The sequence below is a fragment of the Cydia amplana genome, chromosome Z (genome assembly GCF_948474715.1).
Source record: "Cydia amplana chromosome Z, ilCydAmpl1.1, whole genome shotgun sequence".
NCBI classification, from domain to species: domain Eukaryota; kingdom Metazoa; phylum Arthropoda; class Insecta; order Lepidoptera; family Tortricidae; genus Cydia; species Cydia amplana.
In genome coordinates, this window is record NC_086096.1 from 19,421,860 (window position 1) to 19,446,069 (window position 24,210).

Sequence of the window (24,210 nt, forward strand, 5' to 3'; positions counted from 1 at the left end):
TTTAGGGGATTTATGACGTATTAAAAAACTACTTACTAGATCTCGTTCAAACCAATTTTCGGTGGAAGTTTGCATGGTAATGTATATCATATATTTTTTTAGTTTTATCATTCTCTTATTTTAGAAGTTACAGGGGGGGGGGGACACATTTTACCACTTTGGAAGTGTCTCTCGCGCAAACTATTCAGTTTAGAATAAAATGTTATTAGAAACTCTCAATATCATTTTTGAAGACATTTAGTAAGTACAATTCCCGGCATGATAAATTGATAACCTTATTTGCCCCTCTTTTAAAAATTACTGTGTTTACTATCGAAGAAAATTATTCCAATGACTATGTAAATAATGTAAAATCCATTTATATGTGTACAATCTAAAATCCTTATTCGTATAATATCAGCACTCTGGGAAGAATCTTTAAAATTAAACATTTGTGATTTTGAAACTAGTATAGTAATTATGATGTGTATTAGTGTAAGTTAATTGGCTTTGCTTAGTAATATTTATACATGCAGCAATGTAACACTGTAAAGGAATCAAGAATAATTACGTACACATAGAGATACGAGTAGGTAGAGTCTGTGCGGAAAGAGAAGAGTCGTGGAAAGTATGGGACACACATAAATAAATAAATTCCACCCACGACTCTTCTCTTTTCGCACAGACTATACATTTTCCATCGCGGGCTAAATAATATGAGGTCACAACTGTGAATAGGTACGGAAGGTTGCCATATAACCGTAACCGATGTATAATTACGTAGATCTCTCTGTCGCCCAATAACACGCTTTACAGACTTGATCAGTAGTAGGTCCCATCAATATTGCTCAATCTTCAATATCTGCACAGGTACATTTGTAAACTTAAAAGCTGATCTATATGCCGAAAATTATAAAAATCACTGACTTAATGACATAAGGTTAGGTATTGTGCACAAACCACGCGAGGTGTTTTCGGCTACTTTTTGACGTAAAATAGACTCGCTATTTTGAAGTGCGGAGTGAAGATTTATGTTTAACGAAACCGAGAAAAAGCATCTCCTCATGTGGTACATATTTTTTCTTAGTTTCCGTTTCCTTTACTGTAGAAAAATACACGTGAGGTCCTGAGGTCTCCTTATACCCCAACCTGATCTGTCGTGATTTTTTCGTGACTCCCCCTTCGCTTAGGGGAGGGCTATCGAACCTCGCGTGATTCGAGCACAAGCCCTTATTAATTAGACTATGTTTTTGTGTTTGTTACGCGAGTACTCCACCAATCATGAACTGATTTCGATGATTCTTTTTTTGTTTGGTAGGGTAGTGCTGTTTAAAATTTTTAGGAACCTTAAGCGCGTTTAGAAAAGTGTGCACATATTATGATATTTTGGTTTGTTCAATCTCTCATTTAATTGTCATCACAGAGAGGACCCTTGATGCAATTGACATCACAGACAAATTTACCCGAGAAGGCCAATAAGGTCCTCGTGATTCTGAGTAGAAATGTTGAATGTATAAGATGTAAGTTTTCGAAAAAGTTAAAAATGCGGATATATAAGAAGATATTGGCACCAGTGCACTTGATGTTGATAACTACGACATCATTGATCAAGAAAGCTTGTAAATATGATTTTGTTGTTGAGATTAATTGTTGTTGTTGAGTTGAGTTGACTTAATTTTATGTTTTTCTAAAATATCGCAAGTGATGAGGCGCTATGATAGAGAAGTAAAATTACTTATGAAAGAATGAAGTGGTTTGCAATTATAGCCATAATTCTAAATTTCGTCATCTCCCGCACACCTCTCTCTCTATCTATTTCTCTTTGAAATTTCTTTTTTTTCCATAAAGTATTTTAGTAAGATTGCGATTTAACACGAACTGTGCCTTTATATTTACGCGTAATAGGTACCTCTGTAAAGACCCGGTAGATGGAAAATTAAGCGTCCTTTTTCCGTATAAATATGTTACTTAAATGAATTTAGCGTTATAACCGCATAAAAAGAATGATGAATTTGCGTGTTTAGAACAGACGCGTAAAAAAGTTACATTTCTTTGAACTCAGTTAGCAAGGCAGTAACGCAACAAGATACCGAACATAAATTTTCTGCTGTGTGAAAATGATTTACCTACTAAGGCCCACTTGCACCATTCCACTAACCCGAGGTTAAGCGGTTAAACTGTTAACTCAGTGTCAAATTGTACCGGTAACCATGGTAAGTCCAGGTTTAAACGGGTAACCCCGGGTTAGTAGAATGGTGCAAGTGGCGCTAAGAAAAATTATAATAAATAATAGTGCATTTATATTGAACTCTGTCTTTTATTTTTATTATTAAGTACTACGATGAGATACTTCAATTCAGTCACAATTTAAATACTTAAATGTAAAATAAAACGGGAACTTCTACTGCCTGATACAGGATTATCTTAAATTATTTACATATTTACAGCTATTGGTCCGTCTATCTCAGAAACAAAGAAAAATTGTTATTAACCGTAGAAACAAAATATGCATGTTTTTGTGAAAATACTCTTTTATGCGCCGAAGATACACTCCATGGACAGTTTAATGCGATATATTTGTTGACTGTACGTCATTAATTAATGATTGTACAAACTACAAAAGTACAAACCCTGATACTTAAAAAGGTATATAACTTGCAACCCAACAATTACATTAGTAAGTACCTAGTTAATAATCAGGAATTTACGCATATTTTTCGTAAATTACAAATAGTTACGTGCGTAGAGGTGAAAAAAAGTTAGAAATTTTTTTTAGGCATGAGAGGATAGAAAGTGACTCAACCTATCCGCCATTTTAATTTGGCAAACGATGTACCAACCAAACATCCTGTATATATACATTATACAACCCGCCGATAAAAAATACGCGTGTTATTTGTCTAGACCTTGCTTACCACATAGTGATCATTCGTGCCTTTTTTCTGACTCCCTAACCCCTACATTTTAGTATGACGTGATAAATGGACAATCCCCAACACAATGATATCACATTTATCAAAGTGGTGCAAGGTGGCGCTAAAATATCCGCGGGTACTATGTCCGTTGCGGGTAATTTCAACGTTAAACCAGATGGCAGGCCCTTGCAGTAAAGTATCCAATTGCGAGTCACAAGCTGTTGGGAGTATTAAACGGTAGCTACATAATTATGTATACACACATTCTCGCTTCAAACACCGCCGAGCCTCTCCGACTGCGCTCCGGAGATGTCCTGTTTGTGGGGCTTTCGTAGAGTATAATTTGACATACATATTATCATTACTACATTGCACAAATCGACATCAATTCTCTTAAAATAGATGCCCGGGTTACGACAGATTTATTGGACCACGTACATCAATTTATAGGCCACCCTAATGCCCATCATAATCTGTTATAGACACGTGTGCATTACTTTCGCATCAATATAAGAACTAATTAACGAGACACCCCGATATCACTAAAATATCAATAACGGGCCAGCTTCTACACTTCATTTGCATCATGCCTATTCACTTTTCTTTTAATTATTATAATAATAAGTAAACAAACCTTCAGGGGGTATATAAGCTACAAAACTATTAAGAAATATTAAAATATTAGGCAAAATGTATGCAATCAATTAATTCTTAAGTTGTTGTCATTACTATAAATCCGTCCAAATAAATTAACATGATGTAGATACGCCCGATAATTAAAAAAGTAATTATCTGGAAATTCTGTTTCTACGGTTAATATCTAATTCAGCTCATATAAATATGATAACGATTACACAACTATTACATTAACTTAGTAGTGACAAATCGATTACAGCTTCTACTAATTAGTTTATAGCAGCAATAAGTTGGTGTTCTGTAACATTTAAATATTTATGATCGACTCTATTAAAACTATGTTATTTTATTAAATTCACTTAGTCGTTATTTCAGTCTACTATTAAATGTTTGCCTTAATATGTAAAATTCGTTAATTAAAACGTAATTTAAGGAATTATTTTAATAAAAGACTGAAATTAACACTATTACACACGCCATAGAATCATTAGTACTAACTCACCCTATTATAATTAAAATAGTTGTTATAAGGATGGATATGCCACTGAACTGTCTACGACATATATATTTACACACCAATAGGGCTTAGTATTTACATATATTTACAAACATTAAAATATGAATTTTAACTTAACTACACCAGTGCCTTAGCACTATTATTTCACTGTAGTTTTACTACGTCTTATGTGTTTTTTTTTACAGTAATAAATATACTCCACGATGCATTGATTTACACTACGCTATGTCACCATCGTTTTACAGTCAGTCAAGTTAAATGATTCACCTTCAAAGTGGCACCGAGATAATCTCGTCAGACTATATGTAATCTGTAAGACCCTTGAGAAGGTCCGGCTCAAGTCACACGATCTCGTCGTGGTGAACCACATCGCTGCAACTCCCAGCCCGGTGCAGTCAGGCGCGCTGGCGTCACACACGCAGCTCCTCCATCGTCACGTTTGACTTGGAGTTCAACTGGGTGTTTTTTTTAGTCAAAGTACTGGTGTTAATCATTTGCATTTGATGTGCAGACAGCAAAGGCTGATTCTCAGGCAACTGGCCACTGGCTAATGTATTTATATTGCTTTTTCCCAATTTGGGTGGAGGTGGTGCGCGGGGCAATGTAGCCATACTTGTAACATTATTACTCGGCAAATCTGCAAATTCGGGCGGAGGCAATTGGTGATGAGAATGTGTATGGTGGTGACTTAGTATTGTTGCCGGGTCGTTTTTGAGGCTCGTTTGATAAGTAAGAGCTCCTTCAAGATCTCCGCAAATATTATTAGGCATTTGACCATTTTCAACCCGTTTCTTTAAATGTGAGCCATTCGTGTGAGCATCTTGACCATTCATTCTTGTTTTGTCCCTTTGGTAGTACACGCCCGCAAATATGAGAACATTAAGAATTAATAATGAGCACCCTATAGCTATAGTCACGCTTAATGCAGTTGAATATGCTGCAAATCCGTCTTCTGGCGGGGAGTTTGTAGGTGATTCTGATTTATGAACATCTGTACCTCCTACAGTACTTTGGGTTGGAGCATTTACTCCAATAATATTAAAATTTAATGGAGAAGTTATATTATTTAGGTTGAGGATAGGTAACTTAGTCGGAACTGCTGTATCTATTAGGACTAAATCAGTCGTTTTCTTAAGCGGCGGGCTATACGTTTTTATAGTGGGTTGTAGAGACGGATCGTCATTATCAAGCTGATGATGAGACGACGGAACATCTTCTCCCCCCGGCCGGTGAAGGTCTGGTACTAGATTCAACCAGAATGAAAGCCTGTGGACGAAAAGCAATGTTTTTATCTCCATTTGGAATCGTTTATTTTCTATTTAGTAAATAATAATAACAAACCTATGAGCTCGGTAGTGATTTTTCAATTTGGACTTAGTATCGATGCTAATATACTTCTTGTGTACAGCCTCATAAGCCGTCCATTCAATATTCTTCATCCTTGCCCGTTCCTGTCTTCCTGCGCGTATGGGATCACTTTCTTGAGCTTCATTAGGATTCCTGAATAAGACATTGTTTTTATAGTTATAAGAATACATTCACAGGTGGAAACTCTTTTAACAATTACAAAATATTCTTTGGGTAGTTCAGTCAGCAATACTATTAGCTTAGCACATACATATTTATGTATGCTGACTATACATAGATGTAGTGGAGAAGTATGTATTGGTAGTTCCACGAGAGCTGAGGTGAAAGGTTACACACACAGCTACATTAAGTACTGATTGCAAAAAAAGTGAATGAATGCTGCACTTTACATCCTTTATTTGAATTATCAATCTAAGCCTTTGGTGTTGAATGCGACCTATCAATGTAGGATTCATCGGTGTACACGATAGAGGCCGCGCCTGATTATTATATTCTTCTAATTTATTAAGATATTGCGTCCGTTTTAATCTAATGTCATTAGTTTCGATGAGACAACCTGTCTGTTTGATTGTGTTTTATTCCAGCGACAGCCTAACTTACGTACGATTGTCCATAATGAAGTTTTAAATAGAACCTGTAAAGTTTATTGTTACGTTTTAAAACTTCATCTATTCCTTTTAACGTCGGCAATTTTTTGTGTACCAAATGAAATTTATATATGCATCTTCTTATGACATCGTAATCGAATTTATCTAAATTGGTTTTTGGTGGTAATCTTGGTCGCTTCAGTCCCGGTGTCATGAACGTGGATAGTTTAGGTAATGACGAGGTGGATTGTTCAGTTGATGATGGACAGTTTTTAGTACCAGTTTCTTTTAGCACTCCAGTTACGATTCGTTGAATTGTTGATTTTGATACACCAGTTAGGTACTTCAGCCGTCACATCGTATATTTCCGTCATAGGTACTTAAATGTTGACCCAAAGAGAATTAAATCACTACTGTTGACCGTCATTTCGTAAGTTATATCGAATATGACAGAATACGTTCACAATATAATTTCCCGACTTTGTCTATTTAAAGTTTTTCCACGACCTATTGTTTCACTAGAAAAAGCCATGTTTCCGTAGTTATTCAAATAAGCATGTGTAGATTTAAATCTCTTGGAAAATGCAGTTGTCAATAGGTACTTCAGTCATCTTTGAAGAGGTTTGATTCTAACGAAATGACAAAGTAATGAAATTATAGGTACAGTCGACTCTTGTTAATTTAAACCTGCGATAATTCGAACCTCTCTATAATTCGAAGTTATCACGAGTTCCCTAGAACATCTCTTTATATTTCGAAATAAATCAATACATTTTTAAGCACTTGGTAATTCGAACAAAAATAATCATCGCTAAGTAGCAAAACGACGCGTTAATTCGAACTCATAGGCGTCAAACACTCTACAATTCAAAGTTATCAGATTGCAGACCTCACAGAGGTAATAATAGACCGCACATTTTGGGACAAGTACAAGTTCGTCGTTGGTTATTTGGTTGGTTGGGTATTTTTCGTTGGTTATGTGTACAGATTAAAAGTTAGTGTTAGTTACGACTCCTAAAAAGTATAAATGCTTGACTATTGCTGAAAAGAAGGAGTTAATCGAAGGTGATAGGTGAGAAGACAAGTGCATGATGTTGCAAAAGAATTTTCAGATCACTCTCAGCAATGTGCATTGAAGAAAACTCATGTTTCAGACTTCTTCCGAAACTAACCTTTTGATATTGTAAAAAAATTAGCAGTTAATCAATATTTGATTATTACCTACATAATAATAATAATCCAAATACACACAATCTGCAGTCAACAGCCAATGAAAAATTAACAAAATATAAGGATTTGGCAATAGAGCTCAGACGTCAATGGCATGCTAATACAGTTCATATAGTACCAATTATAATTTCCACAACTGGAGTAGTCCCCAAAACCATAAACAATAGCCTAAAAACCCTACAGATCCCCTCTTACTTCATATACACAATACAAAAAGCCACAATCTTAAATACATGCCGGTTAACTAGGAAGTTTTTAACCTCGTCGACCATAAATGATACCCTATAATTATTAATTTTATTATGCTTGGCCATGGCCCGCATAATAAACAAACAACCCTTGTAAAAGGAGATATATAAAATATCAACCATAAATAATAATAATATGATATATCGTTTCAGTGAACGGTCTAATAGCGAAGAGTCTCGACCAACATCTTGAGAGACTCTCGCTAGGTGGTTGGATCAAGGGTCAGATGCAGAAGGCGGTGATCTTGGACACGGCGCGGATAGTCCGCCGGTTCCTCTCTCTGCAGCCCTGACCACCGGCAGCTTGGGCCTTGCCCCGCTGCTGGCGGCACCCTAGGTTAGGTTTTTTATAATATGTTTATAAGTATTTTGTATTGTTTTTGTAAGTGTTTTTGTATTTTATTTTTATATCCATATTATAAAATAACCTAACTTAAGACCAAAAATAAATAAAGAGAATAATAATAAGGGTCAGATACAGAAGGCGGTGATCTTGGACACGTCGCGGATAGTCCGCCGGTTCCTCTCTCTGCAGCCCTGACCACCGGCAGCTTGGGCCTTGCCCCGCTGCTGGCGGCGCCCTAGGTTAGGTTTTTTATAATATGTTTATACGTATTTTGTATTGTCTTTGTAAGTGTTTTTGTATTTTATTTTTATATCCATATTATAAAATAACCTAGCCTAAGAGTTCAAATAAATAAAGAGAACAATAATAATAATAATAAATAATAGCTGGATGCCCTGGATCGGAGGGTCCGATCACTGCTCACCGCGCATCGCATGCTACACCCACGCTCGTCAGTTATGAGATTGTACATCCCACGGAAATGTGGTGGCCGAGGCTTCCTAAACGCCAAGGATCTCCACAACCGCGAGGTGTACAATCTCAGGAATTATTTCCTTAACAACCAGTGTGGGATGCATCGTGATGTGGTGGCAGTAGACAGGAACCTCACGCCGCTCTCCTTGGCAAACGAGAACTGGCGCAAACCTGTGGTACTAAGTACTGCGGATCGCAAGACGGCATGGGAGAGTAAGGTGCTACACGGGCGGTTCTACAAGGCCCTCACGGGACCCGATGTGGACCTGCTCGCGTCGGTGAACTGGTTACGATTCGGGGATCTCTTCGGAGAAACCGAGGGTTTTGCCTGTGCAATTGCGGACGAAGTTATGATGACGAACAACTATCGGAAATATATCCTGAAGGACGGTACGGTCGACATTTGTCGGGCATGCCGCCGTCCCGGAGAGTCACTCAGGCATATCATTTCCGGTTGCTCTCATCTTGCTAACGGCGAGTACTTGCACAGACATAATCTCGTAGCCAGGATTATTCACCAGCAGCTTGCTCTTCTATACGGCCTTGTGGACCGCGAAGTACCGTACTACAAGTATTCACCTGCGCAAGTTCTCGAGAATGGTCGTGCCACGCTCTATTGGGATCGATCTATCATCACTGACAGGACTATTGTAGCCAATAAGCCTGACATTGTGATAATAGATCGATCGCAGCGCCGGGCCGTGCTCGTTGACATCACCATCCCCCATGATGAGAATCTCGTGAAAGCCGAGAAGGACAAGTCTAGTAAGTACCTAGACTTGGCTCACGAGATAACCGCCATGTGGGATGTTGATTCGACGATCATTGTCCCGATAGTTGTTTCAGCGAACGGTCTAATAGCGAAGAGTCTCGACCAACATCTTGAGAGACTCTCGCTAGGTGGTTGGATCAAGGGTCAGATGCAGAAGGCGGTGATCTTGGACACGGCGCGGATAGTCCGCCGGTTCCTCTCTCTGCAGCCCTGACCACCGGCAGCTTGGGCCTTGCCCCGCTGCTGGCGGCACCCTAGGTTAGGTTTTTTATAATATGTTTATACGTATTTTGTATTGTTTTTGTAAGTGTTTTTGTATTTTATTTTTATATCCATATTATAAAATAACCTAGCCTAAGAGTTAAAATAAATAAAGAGAATAATAATAAAAAATGACGCTGTCAACGTCAGTCGTGTGTTTGTAAAATCTCTTAAGATATTTTCTAGATTTTGTATTTACATGTTGCTTTCTACATTAATTTTGCAAAAAATATAACCCCAGACTGCTACATACTATTATATATATATATATATACGGTTACGGGTTATAATCGACCATGGAAAATAATGTTCAACATGTACGACAAAACTCTCTAAGCGAACGAAAATGCAAACAAGAAGCAAAACACGAGCTCAACTAGCGTCCCCACGAAACGCACGCCCACCACCCCCGTCCGCATCATCATCCGTCTCCTCGCAATCGGGCGATGATTTCGCCACTGCGCCCGATACCAGCGAGTCGAGCGACGAGTGCGGGCCGCCGCTGCCGCCGCCACGACCACCTGCGCGACGAGGGCGGCCACCGCTGCCGGCACGCTTGGGGCCTGCGGGACATCCTGCCCCGCCCACGGCTCCCACTGCCGGTGGTATAATGCGACGCATGCGATGGACTCGGCAAATGAACGAGAATGTCATGCGCGCCTATTATGGGGCTACAGAGGGGGGAACACAACTATCCGCCTATCGTTCAAGAATACTGCCTCTGTTTCAGGCTCTTGAACCCACCATCACCGTGTCGGAGCAGCGATTATCGGATCAGGTGCGCGTCATTCAGCGGCTAAAGCGGCTGGATGACACGACACTTGATCGGCTTCGCCTGGAGGCTCTCTCTGCTTGCGCGGCCTCCACCTCGGCGCAAGACCCGCCCGCGACGTCGCCGAATCCGGTGCCCGCACCCGACCGGGCACCGAGGGTACCGCGGGTGGATCTCAACGCCGACGAGGAGGAGATCGCGCAGAGTGTGAGTAGTACAGCCAATGAGCAACTGAGGAGGACTCTGGATGAGGCGATTACGCAGTATCGCTCCACTCCCAACACTAGGCCACGATTACCACGTTTGCCTATGAATAGACGCAATCTAGCGCTAATGGGAGCCTTAAATGCTTTACTAGAGCCATATCTACGGACTAGTAAAGATTTAGATGATACGCACGCGATCATGTATTGCGGAGCCATCGCGGCGTGCCGTGTTGCACGAGTCAAGTTTCCGGACTCTGAACGTGCACCTAGGACCGCCGGAGGTGCCCCCGCATGGCAAATACGGATCGAGCGACGTATCAGCTCCTTTAGGACTCTTATCGCAAAGCTGATCTGCTTCAGGGGGGGCAACAATCGCCCCCGAGTAATGCGCTTTGTAAACCAGGCGTTCGCGGGGACGGATATCAGGCCCCGCGACTACATGGCCAACGTTATGGAGCGCATCGACTTTCTAAAGCAGAAAGTCTATGCATGGGCAAACCGTATTCGCCGCTACAGAGAGCGTGTGGATCGATTCCAGCAGAATCGTCTTTTCCAGAGTGACCAAAGGAAGGTGTACCGAAAGTGGGAGGAAACCAACCTTCGTGAGTCCGACACGCAGCCGCCGGATCCTACTGTCATGACTGACTTCTGGCGTAGCATCTGGTCAGTGCCTGTCGGACACACCGAGGGGGGTTGGATGAATGTTGTCGAGCGTGAATGCGAGTCCATCGAACCTATGGGGGTAGTCACTATCACCCGCGATGACGTAAGTTGTGCCATCCGCACGGCCCAGAACTGGAAAAGTCCTGGGCCCTCGGAATAATAAACCAACAGGAACCGCCATTAACAGGCGTTCCCCTCTGCCAAAAGTCGGCGGCCGCCGGTCAAGGAGGTTATATAAAACTAGTTGCCATACGTCATACGCCATTCAGTAAACGTCAGTCTAAGTGGAATGTTAGGAGCAGAAAATGCCGAATTGTAGCGTTTTCTCCTGTAAAAACCGATCGGAAACATCTAGCGTACTTAAAGAACACGTTTCTTTTCATATGTAAGTACAATATTATCAAATAGTGCACTAATTTAGCAAAAAACTAAAAAACATTGTCAATCTGAAAGTGATACCACTTCATGGTACTAGATCTAATTTAGGGTAATATTTAAAGAAGACTTTCTAAATATTCATTAGGTATACCTAACTTCTAATTTGCGTTGCTTATTATTATATAATTTATATAACACTTTATTTTTATATAACACCTTATTTTTATATCAACATAATCCAGTCAATGAAATAAATAGTATAAATCATAAATAACGTGATATTACCGATATAGGGCCATTGTGCTAGTGTCCGTCCATGCTCTAGTCTCTAGTTTTCGACCACATGACAGATTAGCAAACAACATATTTGATATTTAATTTGCTACTTGCCAAATACATTTTTTATGTAGATAGATATATTGTCTCGACATTAAGGATTGCATTAAGTCCAAATTTGTGCAGCAATGTAGATTTATATTCAATTTCGTCAAGTGGACGAAAACTAGAGCTGGACGAAAACTAACGCACCTACCCTATTGAAAATTCATTTTTCTCTTAGTTTCTATCGTATATCTATCTATCTAATCTAATCTAAAATCTAATCTAATCTATATTTTTTATTTGACATGTCCAATATTTGTATTGTATTTTATTTATTTTAAGGTATTTACTGCCGTCATTTTCCATAAATAGGCACTTTTAATTTATTACTCTGGTATCACTCTACCGTAGTTAGCGATGGGACACCATAAAAACCAATATCGATAAAATCTATATGAACATTATAAATATATTGTTATTTCGATTTACTTTTTTAGATTTCCAAAAGATGCAATAAATTTTAAACATAAGTAGTTTTCAGCTTATCAAGCCATCGAAAACCTAAAAATATTGCAATATCAGTCACGTTTTAAAAATCTAAGAACTGCATAAGTAAGATTGTAATTTCATATAAATATATGCTATTACAAAGTTACTGTTGCAGTTCCTACAAATAGTAGGTAAAGGTACACTACGATGTATGTACGATGTGAGTATGAATAAAGATGTGTTTAGTTATGATAATATGTGTATACATAGTATGGGTATGAGTACCCGAAAAGAAGGACTGTCTACAAAAAGAGTTGAGATCCCATCAAAAACATTACATGTAAAAAGGTGCAAGTCTCGCAACGCTTTTATTACAAAAAGTTCTGAGATGTAACGTGAAACCAAGTCGGTTATTTTAATCAGTGCCAGGGGGTGTTAAAACCGTATCAATAAGATATAATGACTTGACAATCGCACATAATGTATCGCACGTACGTACCGTACCGTACTCGTAAATATGTGTAATGCTCAAACTGCAATTAGCGCTAGCTGTGCTAGCGTTATGTTCAATTAGAACTATTTTTAGTAGGTGACGATGATCCTAGGTCATTATGCAGCCGTGCGATGGCCAAGTCATTATACTTATTACAAATTAAAGATATCTTATTGATACGGTTTTAACACCCCCTGGCACTGATTAAAATAACCGACTTGGTTTCACATTAGCATTAAATCTCAAAACTTTTTTGTAGTAGAAGCGTTGCGAGACTTGCACCTTTTTACATGTAATGTTTTTGATGGTTATAATTGACTAAAGCAGACAGTTAAAATTCAGTCAATAAAATATCGACAATATTATCGACAAGTCCCTCGCACTTCTACGTTTACTTAGAACTGACATCATCTCGTTCACGGACGGGGTTGTCTGTGTTTGTTCTTGTATTTGTGTGAATATAGTTTATGCTAGTGTTTGATAATTTTGTCGTGTGCGTGTGTAGCGACGCATGCGAAAAATGCATTAGTGTTTACATTATTTGTGTGCGTTCCTCGCTCCCCGCGCCGAAAACGGCAGAATTTTTCACATAGAAATTAGTGCGTGTCACCACTCCATATGATTATTCCTCCGAGCCTGGGCCGGATGGATTGCACAACTTTTGGCTAAAATGGTTCCGATGCTCGCACTCGTGCTTGGCAGCACAATTTCAACAAGCCGTCGAGCTTGGTTCTCTCCCACCTTCCTTAACAACTGGTGTCACTTTCCTGCTCTATAAGTCCGGTAGTACCACGGAAGCGAAGAATTACAGACCCATCACGTGCTTACCTACACTCTATAAGCTCCTTACATCCATTTTGAGAACAAAAATCAACGCGCACATTGTCGCTAACAATATTTTGGCCCCCGCTCAAAATGGATGTAGGGTTGGGTCCCGTGGTACTAAAGAGCTCCTCCTCATAGACATGACCATCTGCCAACAAATCCGGCGGAACAGAGGTGCCCTCTCAGCTGCTTGGATTGACTATAAGAAGGCCTATGATTCGGTGCCTCATTCATGGCTGGGGAGGGTCTTAGAGCTGTATAAAGTTGATGCAGCTTTGAGAGCCTTTCTAAGCGCGTGTATGAGGCAGTGGACCACAGTCCTTCGTCAACCAGGAGGCGGGGATGACCGGCCTGGCCCGCAGGATTTTATAAGGATTGAGCGAGGAATATTTCAGGGTGATAGTCTGAGTCCCCTATGGTTCTGCCTAGCTCTGAATCCCCTCAGCACCCTGCTGAAGGATTTGGGACTAGGTTGTCGGCTTCGGAGAGAGGGTGAAGTCATTTCTCACCTTCTGTACGAGGGCTGTTTGATAAGTACCCGTTTTCCAAATGTATTAATATCACGGGCCGAAAATATCTATACAACCGTTTTAAGCCATTTTTCAGAGGTGGGAGTTTTTTTAAAAAAACAGCATTCTTTTGTTTTTTTCTCATTTGACAGCGATTCAGTGAAAGCGTGAACTTAAAATTGTGAAAATGGAGAAAGAGCAGTATCGGTCTGTAATTAGATTCTTGTTTTTGGAAGGAAAAACATGTGATGAAATAAAAGTAAGAATGCAAGTTGTTTACCATGAATGTGCTCCTTCTATGACAACCGTCAGATACTGGTTTAACGAGTTAAAGCGGGGGAGAACAACCGTCTTTGATGAGGATCGCCCAGGCCGCCCAATTGAGGTGACTACAGACGATATGGTTAAGAAAATTGAAAATATCGTTTTAGCCGACCGCCGAATTAAACTTCGAGAAATCGTTGATGCTGTAAATGTTCCAATCGAGCGGGTACAAAACATATTAGAAGAAACATTGGGTATGAAGACAGTATCGGCGAGGTGGGTGCCGCGTTTACTCACGGAGGAGCAAAAACGGAACCGACTGACTACTTCGAAGCAGTGTTTGGCCGTGTTCAAACGTAACCCGAAAGAGTTTCTGCGTCGTTTCGTGACCGTAGACGAAACGTGAGTTCACCACTACACCCCGGAAATGAAAGGGGAGTCGAAGCAGTGGATTTTACCGGGTGAACCTGCTCGAAAGATAGCAAAAATCGTCCCAACGGCTGGAAAGGTCATGGCGACCGTTTTTTGGGATTCGCAGGGTATTATACATATTGAGTTCTTAGAAAAGGGGAAAACGATAACAGGGCAGTACTATGCCAATTTATTGGATGAATTTGACGCTGTGTTGAAGGACAAACGACCCCATTTAAAAAATAAAAAGTACTGTTTCATCACGACAACGCACCAGCTCATTCGTCTAGAGTTGTGATGGCTAAATTAACACAATTACGCTATGCCCTATTGCCTCACCCCCCGTATTCTCCAGATTTGACCCCATGCGATTTATTTTTGTTTCCCAACCTGAAAAAATGGCTCGGTGGTAAGTGATTTGGATCAAATGACGAAGTCATTGCCGTCACAGAGGCCTATTTTAATGACTTTCCGAAATCATACTTTTTGGATGGTTTATTGAAGCTTGAATATAGGTGGAACAAGTGTATAGAGCTAAAAGGAGACTATGAAGAAAAATAAATGCATATAAACCAAAACAACTGATAATTTTTTTCATAAACGGGTACTTATCAAACAGCCCTCGTACATGGATGACCTCAAATTATTTGCACCAAATAACCAAGACTTGAAGGAGCTACTGAAAACCACAGAAGTCTTCAGTAGTGCCATCAACATGGAGTTTGGTGTCGATAAATGTGCGGTTATGCATGTACAGCGGGGGAGGGTTGTAAATTCAACAAATTTACAACCTTCTGAGACAATGTCTTTCAGATCTATCTCTGAATCAGAAACCTATAAATACCTTGGTATGTCACAGTCGTTGGGTATTGAGGACGAGGGTATTAGACGGTCGGTGAAGGAGCGCTTTTTCAGTCGGCTCACAAAAGTCCTTAACAGTCTTTTGTCAGGAGGCAACAAAGTGCGCGCCTTCAACGCCTGGGTAATGCCCCTACTCACATACTCCTTTGGCATACTAAGGTGGACTCAGACCGAGCTGGACGCCCTGGATCGGAGGGTCCGATCACTGCTCACCGCACATCGCATGAAACACCCTCGCTCGTCAGTTATGAGATTGTACATCCCACGGAAATATGGAGGCCGAGGCTTCCTAAACGCCAAGGATCTCCACAACCGCGAGGTGTACAATCTCAGGAATTATTTCCTTAACAACGAGTGTGGGATGCATCGTGATGTGGTGGCAGTAGACAGGAACCTCACGCCGCTCTCCTTGGCAAACGAGAACTGGCGCAAACCTGTGGTACTAAGTACTGCGGATCGCAAGGCGGCATGGGAGAGTAAGGTGCTACACGGGCGGTTCTACAAGGCCCTCACGGGACCCGATGTGGACCTGCTCGCGTCGGTGAACTGGTTACGATTCGGGGACCTCTTCGGAGAAACCGAGGGTTTTGCCTGTGCAATTGCAGACGAAGTAATGATGACGAACAACTATCGGAAATATATCCTGAAGGACGGTACGGTCGACATTTGTCGGGCATGCCGCCGTCCCGGAGAGTCACTCAGGCATATCATTTCCGGTTGTTCTCATCTTGCTAACGGCGAGTACTTGCACAGACATAATCTCGTAGCCAGGATTATTCACCAGCAGCTTGCTCTTCTATACGGTCTTGTGGACCGCGAAGTACCGTACTACAAGTATTCACCTGTGCCAGTTCTCGAGAATGGTCGTGCCACGCTCTATTGGGATCGATCTATTATCACTGACAGGACTATTGTAGCCAATAAGCCTGACATTGTGATAATAGATCGAGCGCAACGCCGGGCCGTGCTCGTTGACATCACCATCCCCCATGATGAGAATCTCGTGAAAGCCGAGAAGGACAAGTCCAGTAAGTACCTAGACTTGGCTCACGAGATAACCGCCATGTGGGATGTTGATTCGACGATCATTGTCCCGATAGTTGTTTCAGCGAACGGTCTAATAGCGAAGAGTCTCGACCAACATCTTGAGAGACTCTCGCTAGGTGGTTGGATCAAGGGCCGAATGCAGAAGGCGGTGATCTTGGACACGGCGCGGATAGTCCGCCGGTTCCTATCTCTGCGGCCCTGACCACCGGTAGCTTGGGCCCTGCCCCGCTGCCGGCGGCATTCTAGGTTAGGTTTTTTATAATGTGTTTATATGTTTATTGTTTTGTAAGTGTTTTTATATTTTACTTTTATATTCATATTATAAAAACCCTAACTTAAGAGAAAAGATAAATAAAGGATAATATAATAATAATAATAAAAAAAAAAAATGACGCTGTCAACGTCAGTCGTGTTTTTATAAATTTTCTCAAATTATTTTCTAGATTTTGTTTTTTACATGTTGCTTTCTACATTATTTTTATGAAAAATATAACCCAAGACTACTACGTACTATTATATATATATATATATATACGGTTACGGGTTATAATCGACCATGGAAAATAATGTTCAACATGTACGACAAAACTCTCTAAGCGAACGAAAATGCAAACAAGAAGCAAAACACGAGCTCAACTAGCGTCCCCACGAAACGCACGCCCACCACCCCCGTCCGCATCATCATCCGTCTCCTCGCAATCGGAGACGGTGACTGCTTACCATCAGGCGGCCCGTATGCTTGTTTGCCACCTATGTGGTATAAAAAAAAGTAAATGTATGGAAAAAGTTTTCTTTAATTTGTGGCTTTTTAGTACATTACCGTAAGTTGACCCCTAGGAAACAATTGATACTGGATAGGAATGGAATCGATTGGCATACAAAAATAGCATGTGAAAAATAAAAGTTTTCATTTTCATACAAATTGTATGGGAAAAGTTTTCCTCGATTTGTGGCTTTTCTAGCCGGAAATTTTTTTTTGCTTCCATACAAGCTTTTGATCCTCAATAGGAATGGGATCGATTGGCATCAAAAAAAAAGTTTGTCAAAAATTGCCTTTTTCTCGCACCCTGTATCTTTTTTCCAAAATCTGTAAAAGCCAATCTTCATTAATTTGAAATCGAGGGAAGGTTTTCTAAGACCGTTTTCTCGTAGCAGCACGGGATCTGGTAGCTGCCCTCACTGACCCAAAAAGAAAATCCACCCTGTATAAGGGTTATAATTGCCCATAGAATATGATGTTCTAACATGTACGACAAAACTCTCAAACTGAAAGAAAATGCAAACGAGAAGCAAAACACGAGCTCAACTAGCGTCTCCACGAAACGCACATCCACCACCCTCGCCCGCCTCGTCAGTCTCCTCGCAACCGTCGTCGGGCGATGAATTCGCCACCGCGCCCGACACCAGCGAGTCGAGCGACGAGTGCGGGCCGCCGCCGCCGCCGCCATGACCACCTGCGCGACGAGGGCGGCCACCGCTGCCGGCACGCTTGGGGCCTGCGGGACATCCTGCCCCGCCCACGGCTCCCGCTGCCGGTGGTGTAGTGCGTCGCATGCGATGGTCTCAAACCAATAATGAGAACGTCATGCGCGCCTACTATGGGGCTACAGAGGGGGGAACCAACTTATGCGCGTATCGTGTCCGAATGCTTCCACTGTTTCAGGCACTTGAACCAACCATCGACGTGACTGCGCAACGGCTATCGGATCAAGTGCGAGTCATCCAGCGGCTAAAGCGGTTGGATGACTTGACACTTGATCGGCTTCGCCTGGAGGCTCTCACTGCTCGCGCGGCGTCTACCCCGGCGCGGGACCCGCCCGCGACGTTGCCGGATTCGGTGCCGGCACCCGACCAGGCACCGGAGGCACCGCGGGTGGATCTCAACGCCGACGAGGAGGAGATCGCGCAGGGCGTGAGTAGTACAGCCAATGAGCAACTGAGGAGGACTCTGGATGAGGTGATTACGCAGTATCGCTCCACACTCAACACTAGGCCGCGATTACCACGTTTGCCTATGAATAGACGCAATCTAGCGATAATGGGAGCCCTAAATGCTTTACTAGAGCCATACCTGCGGACTAGTAAAGATTTAGATGATACGCACGCGATCATGTATTGCGGAGCCATCGTGGCGTGCCGTGTTGCACGAGTCAAGTTTCCGGACTCTGAACGTGCACCTAGGACCGACGGAGGTGCCCCCGCATGGCAAATACGGATCGAGCGACGTATCGGCTCTTTTAGGACTCTTATTGCAAAGCTGATCTGCTTTAGGGGGGGCAACAACCGCCCCCGAGTAATGCGCTTTGTGAATCAGGCGTTCGTGGGGACGGGTATTGAGCCCCGCGACTATATTGCCAATATCACGGAGCGCATCGACTTTCTTAAGCAGAAAATCTATGCATGGGCAAACCGTATTCGCCGCTACAGAGAGCGTGTGGACCGATTCCAGCAGAATCGTCTTTTCCAGAGTGACCAAAGGAAGGTGTACCGAAAGTGGGAGGAAACTAACCTTCGTGAGTCCGACACGCAGCCGCCGGATCCTACTGTCATGACTGACTTTTGGCGTAGTATCTGGTCGGTGCCTGTCGGACACACCGAGGGGGGTTGGATGAATGTTGTCGAGCGTGAATGCGAGTCCATCGAACCTATGGGGGTAGTCACTATCACCCCCGATGACGTAAGTTGTGCCATTCGCACGGCCCAGAACTGGAAAAGTCCTGGGCCGGACGGATTGCACAACTTCTGGCTAAAATGGTTCCGATGCTCGCACTCGTGCTTGGCAGCACAATTTCAACAAGCCCTCGAGATTGGTTCTCTCCCACCTTCCTTAACAACTGGTGTCACCTTCCTGCTCTATAAGTCCGGTAGTACCACGGAAGCGAAGAATTACAGACCCATCACGTGCTTACCTACACTCTATAAGCTCCTTACATCCATTTTGAGGACAAAAATCAACGCGCACATTGTCGCTAGAGTAAGACCAAAGAAAGTCTGCAGCGCTAGATTAAAAGTAGTTTTTAAAAATCAGTATGCGACAACACCACAGAAAATGGATTAAATAGTCTTGATAATTGTGAAATTTCTACCATATTTACCGTCTATGAAAAAATTTAGCTGTATGCACAGCTTAATTTTTATGGTAAAATAAATTTCATTCCAACAATGTCACTATTCATATGTACCTAGACATATACTAATATTGATAAATAATATTGGGAGAATGTGACATTTGGCTTCATCAAAATTAATAAGCTTTTGTAATATCCGCGACGGCGGTAAATAGGTACAGAGGGCCTACCGCGAACACCGAAGTTCTCAATATGCGGGCATCTTTCTCTTTTACTCCCATTAAGGCGTAATTAGATTGACAGAGAAATTGCCCGCAATTTGCGAACTAAAGTTTTCGGAAAAACGAAATAAACCATTATAAAACAATAAACATATTATTAAAAATAAATTGTAGCTTTAATTAGTAGGTATCCATGCCGTGAGCAGAAGCATGGAGGTTGTGGGTTCGAGTTCAAAACCCGGCTAGTATTACCAATGAGTTTCACGAAATGTTAGAGGAAGTTCATAAGTATGCCTATACCTATTAGGTGTGTTCAATTTGCTGTGAAACCTTAGTCTAAACCAATATTATATTATCTAAGTAGGTACATATGGTGAAGTATTACGATGTTTCATTCCACTTACCCGTCATCAACTCAAAATTTTGTAAACATTGTCGTTTTTCAGCTTGAATCGCCTCGTGCTGACTTTTTACAAGTGTAAAATTATTCGTCATGTGGAAAAGTAACTCCCGCACGCCGGTTTTGTAAGGTTTCACCATGTTTATTCCGTTCATCACAAAACACAACGAATATTTAAACGATTTTGACAAACACATACCATAGTGCATGACGTTTACTGACTGCTAAAAAACATTGCCATATGTAGTTTTTTAATTCGCTGTCAAATTATTGCGCTGCAGACTTTTTTTGGTTTGACTCTAACAATATTTTGGCCCCCGCTCAAAATGGATGTAGGGTTGGGTCCCGTGGTACTAAAGAGCTCCTCCTCATAGACATGACCATTTGCCAACAAATCCGGCGGAACAAGGAGGCCCTCTCGGTCGCTTGGATTGACTATAAGAAGGCCTATGATTCGGTGCCTCATTCATGGCTGGGGAGGGTCTTAGTGCTGTATAAAGTTGATGCAGCTTTGAGAGCCTTTCTAAGCGCGTGTATGAGGCAGTGGACCACAGTCCTTCGTCAACCAGGAGGCGGGGATGACCGCCCTGGCCCGCAGGATTTCATAAGGATTGAGCGAGGAATATTTCAGGGTGATAGTCTGAGTCCCCTATGGTTCTGCCTAGCTCTGAATCCCCTCAGCACCCTGCTGAAGGATTTGGGACTAGGTTGCCGGCTTCGGAGAGAGGGTGAAGTCATTTCTCACCTTCTGTACATGGATGACCTCAAATTGTTTGCACCATATAACCAAGACTTGAAGGAGCTACTGAACACCACCGAAGTTTTCAGTAGTGCCATCAACATGGAGTTTGGTGTCGATAAATGTGCGGTTATGCATGTACAGCGGGGGAGGGTTGTAAATTCAACAAATTTACAACCTTCTGAGACAATGTCTTTCAGATCTATCTCTGAATCAGAAACCTACAAATACCTTGGTATGTCACAGTCGTCAGGTATTGAGGACGAGGGCATTAGACGGTCGGTGAAGGAGCGCTTTTTCAGTCGGCTCACAAAAGTCCTTAACAGTCTTTTGTCAGGAGGCAACAAAGTGCGCGCCTTCAACGCCTGGGTAATGCCCCTACTCACATACTCCTTTGGCATACTAAGGTGGACTCAGACCGAGCTGGACGCCCTGGATCGGAGGGTCCGATCCCTGCTCACCGCACATCGCATGCTACACCCACGCTCGTCAGTTATGAGATTGTACATCCCACGGAAATGTGGAGGCCGAGGCTTCCTAAACGCCAAGGATCTCCACAACCGCGAGGTGTACAATCACAGGAATTATTTCCTTAACAACGAGTGTGGGATGCATCGTGATGTGGTGGCAGTAGACAGGAACCTCACGCCGCTCTCCTTGGCAAACGAGAACTGGCGCAAACCTGTGGTACTAAGTACTGCGGATCGCAAGGCGGCATGGGAGAGTAAGGTGCTACACGGGCGGTTCTACAAGGCCCTCACGGGACCCGATGTGGACTTGCTCGCGTCGGTGAACTGGTTACGATTCGGGGACCTCTTTGGAGAAACCGAGGGTTTTGCCTGTGCAATTGCGGACGAAGTAATGATGACGAACAACTATCGGAAATATATCCTGAAGGACGGTACGGTCGACATTTGTCGGGCATGCCGCCGTCCCGGAGAGTCACTCAGGCATATCATTTCCGGTTGCTCTCATCTTGCTAACGGAGAGTACTTGCACAGACATAATCTCGTAGCCAGGATTATTCACCAGCAGCTTGCTCTTCTATACGGCCTTGTGGACCGCGAAGTACCGTACTACAAGTATTCACCTGCACCAGTTTTCGAGAATGGTCGTGCCACGCTCTATTGGGATCGATCTATCATCACTGACAGGACTATTGTAGCCAATAAGCCTGACATTGTGATAATAGATCGAGCGCAACGCCGGGCCGTGCTCGTTGACATCACCATCCCCCATGATGAGAATCTCGTGAAAGCCGAGAAGGACAAGTCCAGTAAGTACCTAGACTTGGCTCACGAGATAACCGCCATGTGGGATGTTGATTCGACGATCATTGTCCCGATAGTTGTTTCAGCGAACGGTCTAATAGCGAAGAGTCTCGACCAACATCTTGAGAGACTCTCGCTAGGTGGTTGGATCAAGGGCCGAATGCAGAAGGCGGTGATCTTGGACACGGCGCGGATAGTCCGCCGGTTCCTCTCTCTGCAGCCCTGACCACCGGCAGCTTGGGTCTTGCCCCGCTGCTGGCGGCACCCTAGGTTAGGTTTTTTATAATATGTTTATAAGTATTTTGTATTGTTTTTGTAAGTGTTTTTGTATTTTATTTTTATATCCATATTGTAAAAAACCAACCTAAGAAGAGAAATAAATAAAAGAATAATAATAATAAAATGCTTTATTGCACACTACAAATGAAATAGTACAAAAGTATGAACAGGTACAAAAATGTAGGTAACAACAGGCGGTCTTATCGCTAAATAGCGATCTCTTCCAGACAACCTTCAGATAGTGAGACGGCGAAACAGATTCAAGTTAACGGGTGGCGCGAAAATAAAACAAATAAAAAAAATAAAATAAAATACATACACTACAAATATGAGAAAATATACTACATTTATTACTATATAAACATTATATAAATAACAAATAAATATGTAAATGACAAAGGAGGCTAAAGGACAACGGCGAGGAGTTATAAGAAAACTTTTGAAAAAATTATGAAAGAGATAAATAATGATTTTTTAATAGGCTTTTAAAAATAGATAGTGATTTAGCACATTTGATATCAACAGGCAGAGCATTCCACAGCCGGACAGAGCGAAAACTGAAAGAGTTAATGTAAAATTTTGACGAAGAAGGAGGAGGAACAAGTAGCAGATTTTGAGAGCCTCTAATGGAGGAAAGATATTTAAACCGGGTTTTGAGATAACAGGGAGTATTGGGATGAAACAGTGTGGCATACAGGAGGGAGAGAATATGCATGTACATACCTACTCAATAATTCGTACTTTCATATTTTTTCTCTCAAAAAATTCGAACCATTTGATATTTCAAACTATCGATAATTCAAAATATTTTAAAAGTCCTTCGAGTTTAGAATTAACGAGAGTCGACTGTAAACACTTTTTTAACAACTACATTGATAAAAACAAGGCAATTTATTACTTATTCTCTTTGGTATTAATATTATATTCACATACTTGCGCATATCTGACCTTTATTTATTCATATAACCCATTATTTAAATAAAATCTGTCAAGATATTTTATTTCTGTTTCGTTTGAAGTCGATGAAGTGTTCTATATAAGATAAAAGATAAAAGATAAAAATATATTTTATTGCACGGAAAGGATACAACAGTGGTTACAACACGAGTTACTGGTAAGAGTTGTGCATAACTAAATTGACATGCCGAGATTCCAGGAGTCCCCGCACTAGGCTAGGCCTGTATCGCGGGAGACCAGATGTACATTGTATGTCATGCAAGTTAACTTAAGAGGAGAAAGATACCTAATTCTAATTTTAACAATTGTGTAAACTATGTAAGTCTATCTGTTATTACATTACTACTAATTTTTGTTTCTAGGTTCACCTTTAGTATCAGTTATAATATCTCAGTCTAATCAGTTATTTTTATATCTATTAAAGTTTTCAGTTAAAAAGTTTTTAGAGTTATACAATTTTAGTCTAGTTTAGTTAGTTTTACCTTTATTCGAGAATTGTGTTAAACAATTTTTAGAAGTAATGTCTCAGTCTCATTATAATCAAGTGATAATAACCAATTAAAAAGTAACCTTTTAGCTACATGCACAGTGCAATTAATTAATTCGCTCTGGAACTTTACGGCCGTATTGTAGATCAAAGAACTAAGGACGCCGCCAAATCGTCTCCCAAAAGCGGAATTTACCCTCGGGATAGGTAATTTAA

At 41.6% G+C, this 24,210-nt stretch overlaps 1 protein-coding gene across 2 annotated transcripts in view; it reads right to left on the reverse strand.

Annotated features, from left to right (window-relative positions):
• Positions 1–3,674: 3,674 nt before the first annotated feature.
• LOC134660799 (neuroligin-4, Y-linked-like) overlaps positions 3,675–24,210 on the reverse strand; it is a 113,815-nt gene continuing 93,279 nt past the window's right edge. For both annotated transcript variants that reach the window (XM_063516595.1, XM_063516596.1), the window contains 2 exons: positions 5,389–5,547; positions 3,675–5,313 (listed from right to left, as the gene is read on the reverse strand). In XM_063516595.1, coding sequence (XP_063372665.1) covers positions 4,458–5,313; positions 5,389–5,547 — 1,015 coding nt within the window. In that variant the 3' untranslated portion in view covers positions 3,675–4,457. The remainder of the gene's footprint in view (positions 5,314–5,388; positions 5,548–24,210) is intronic.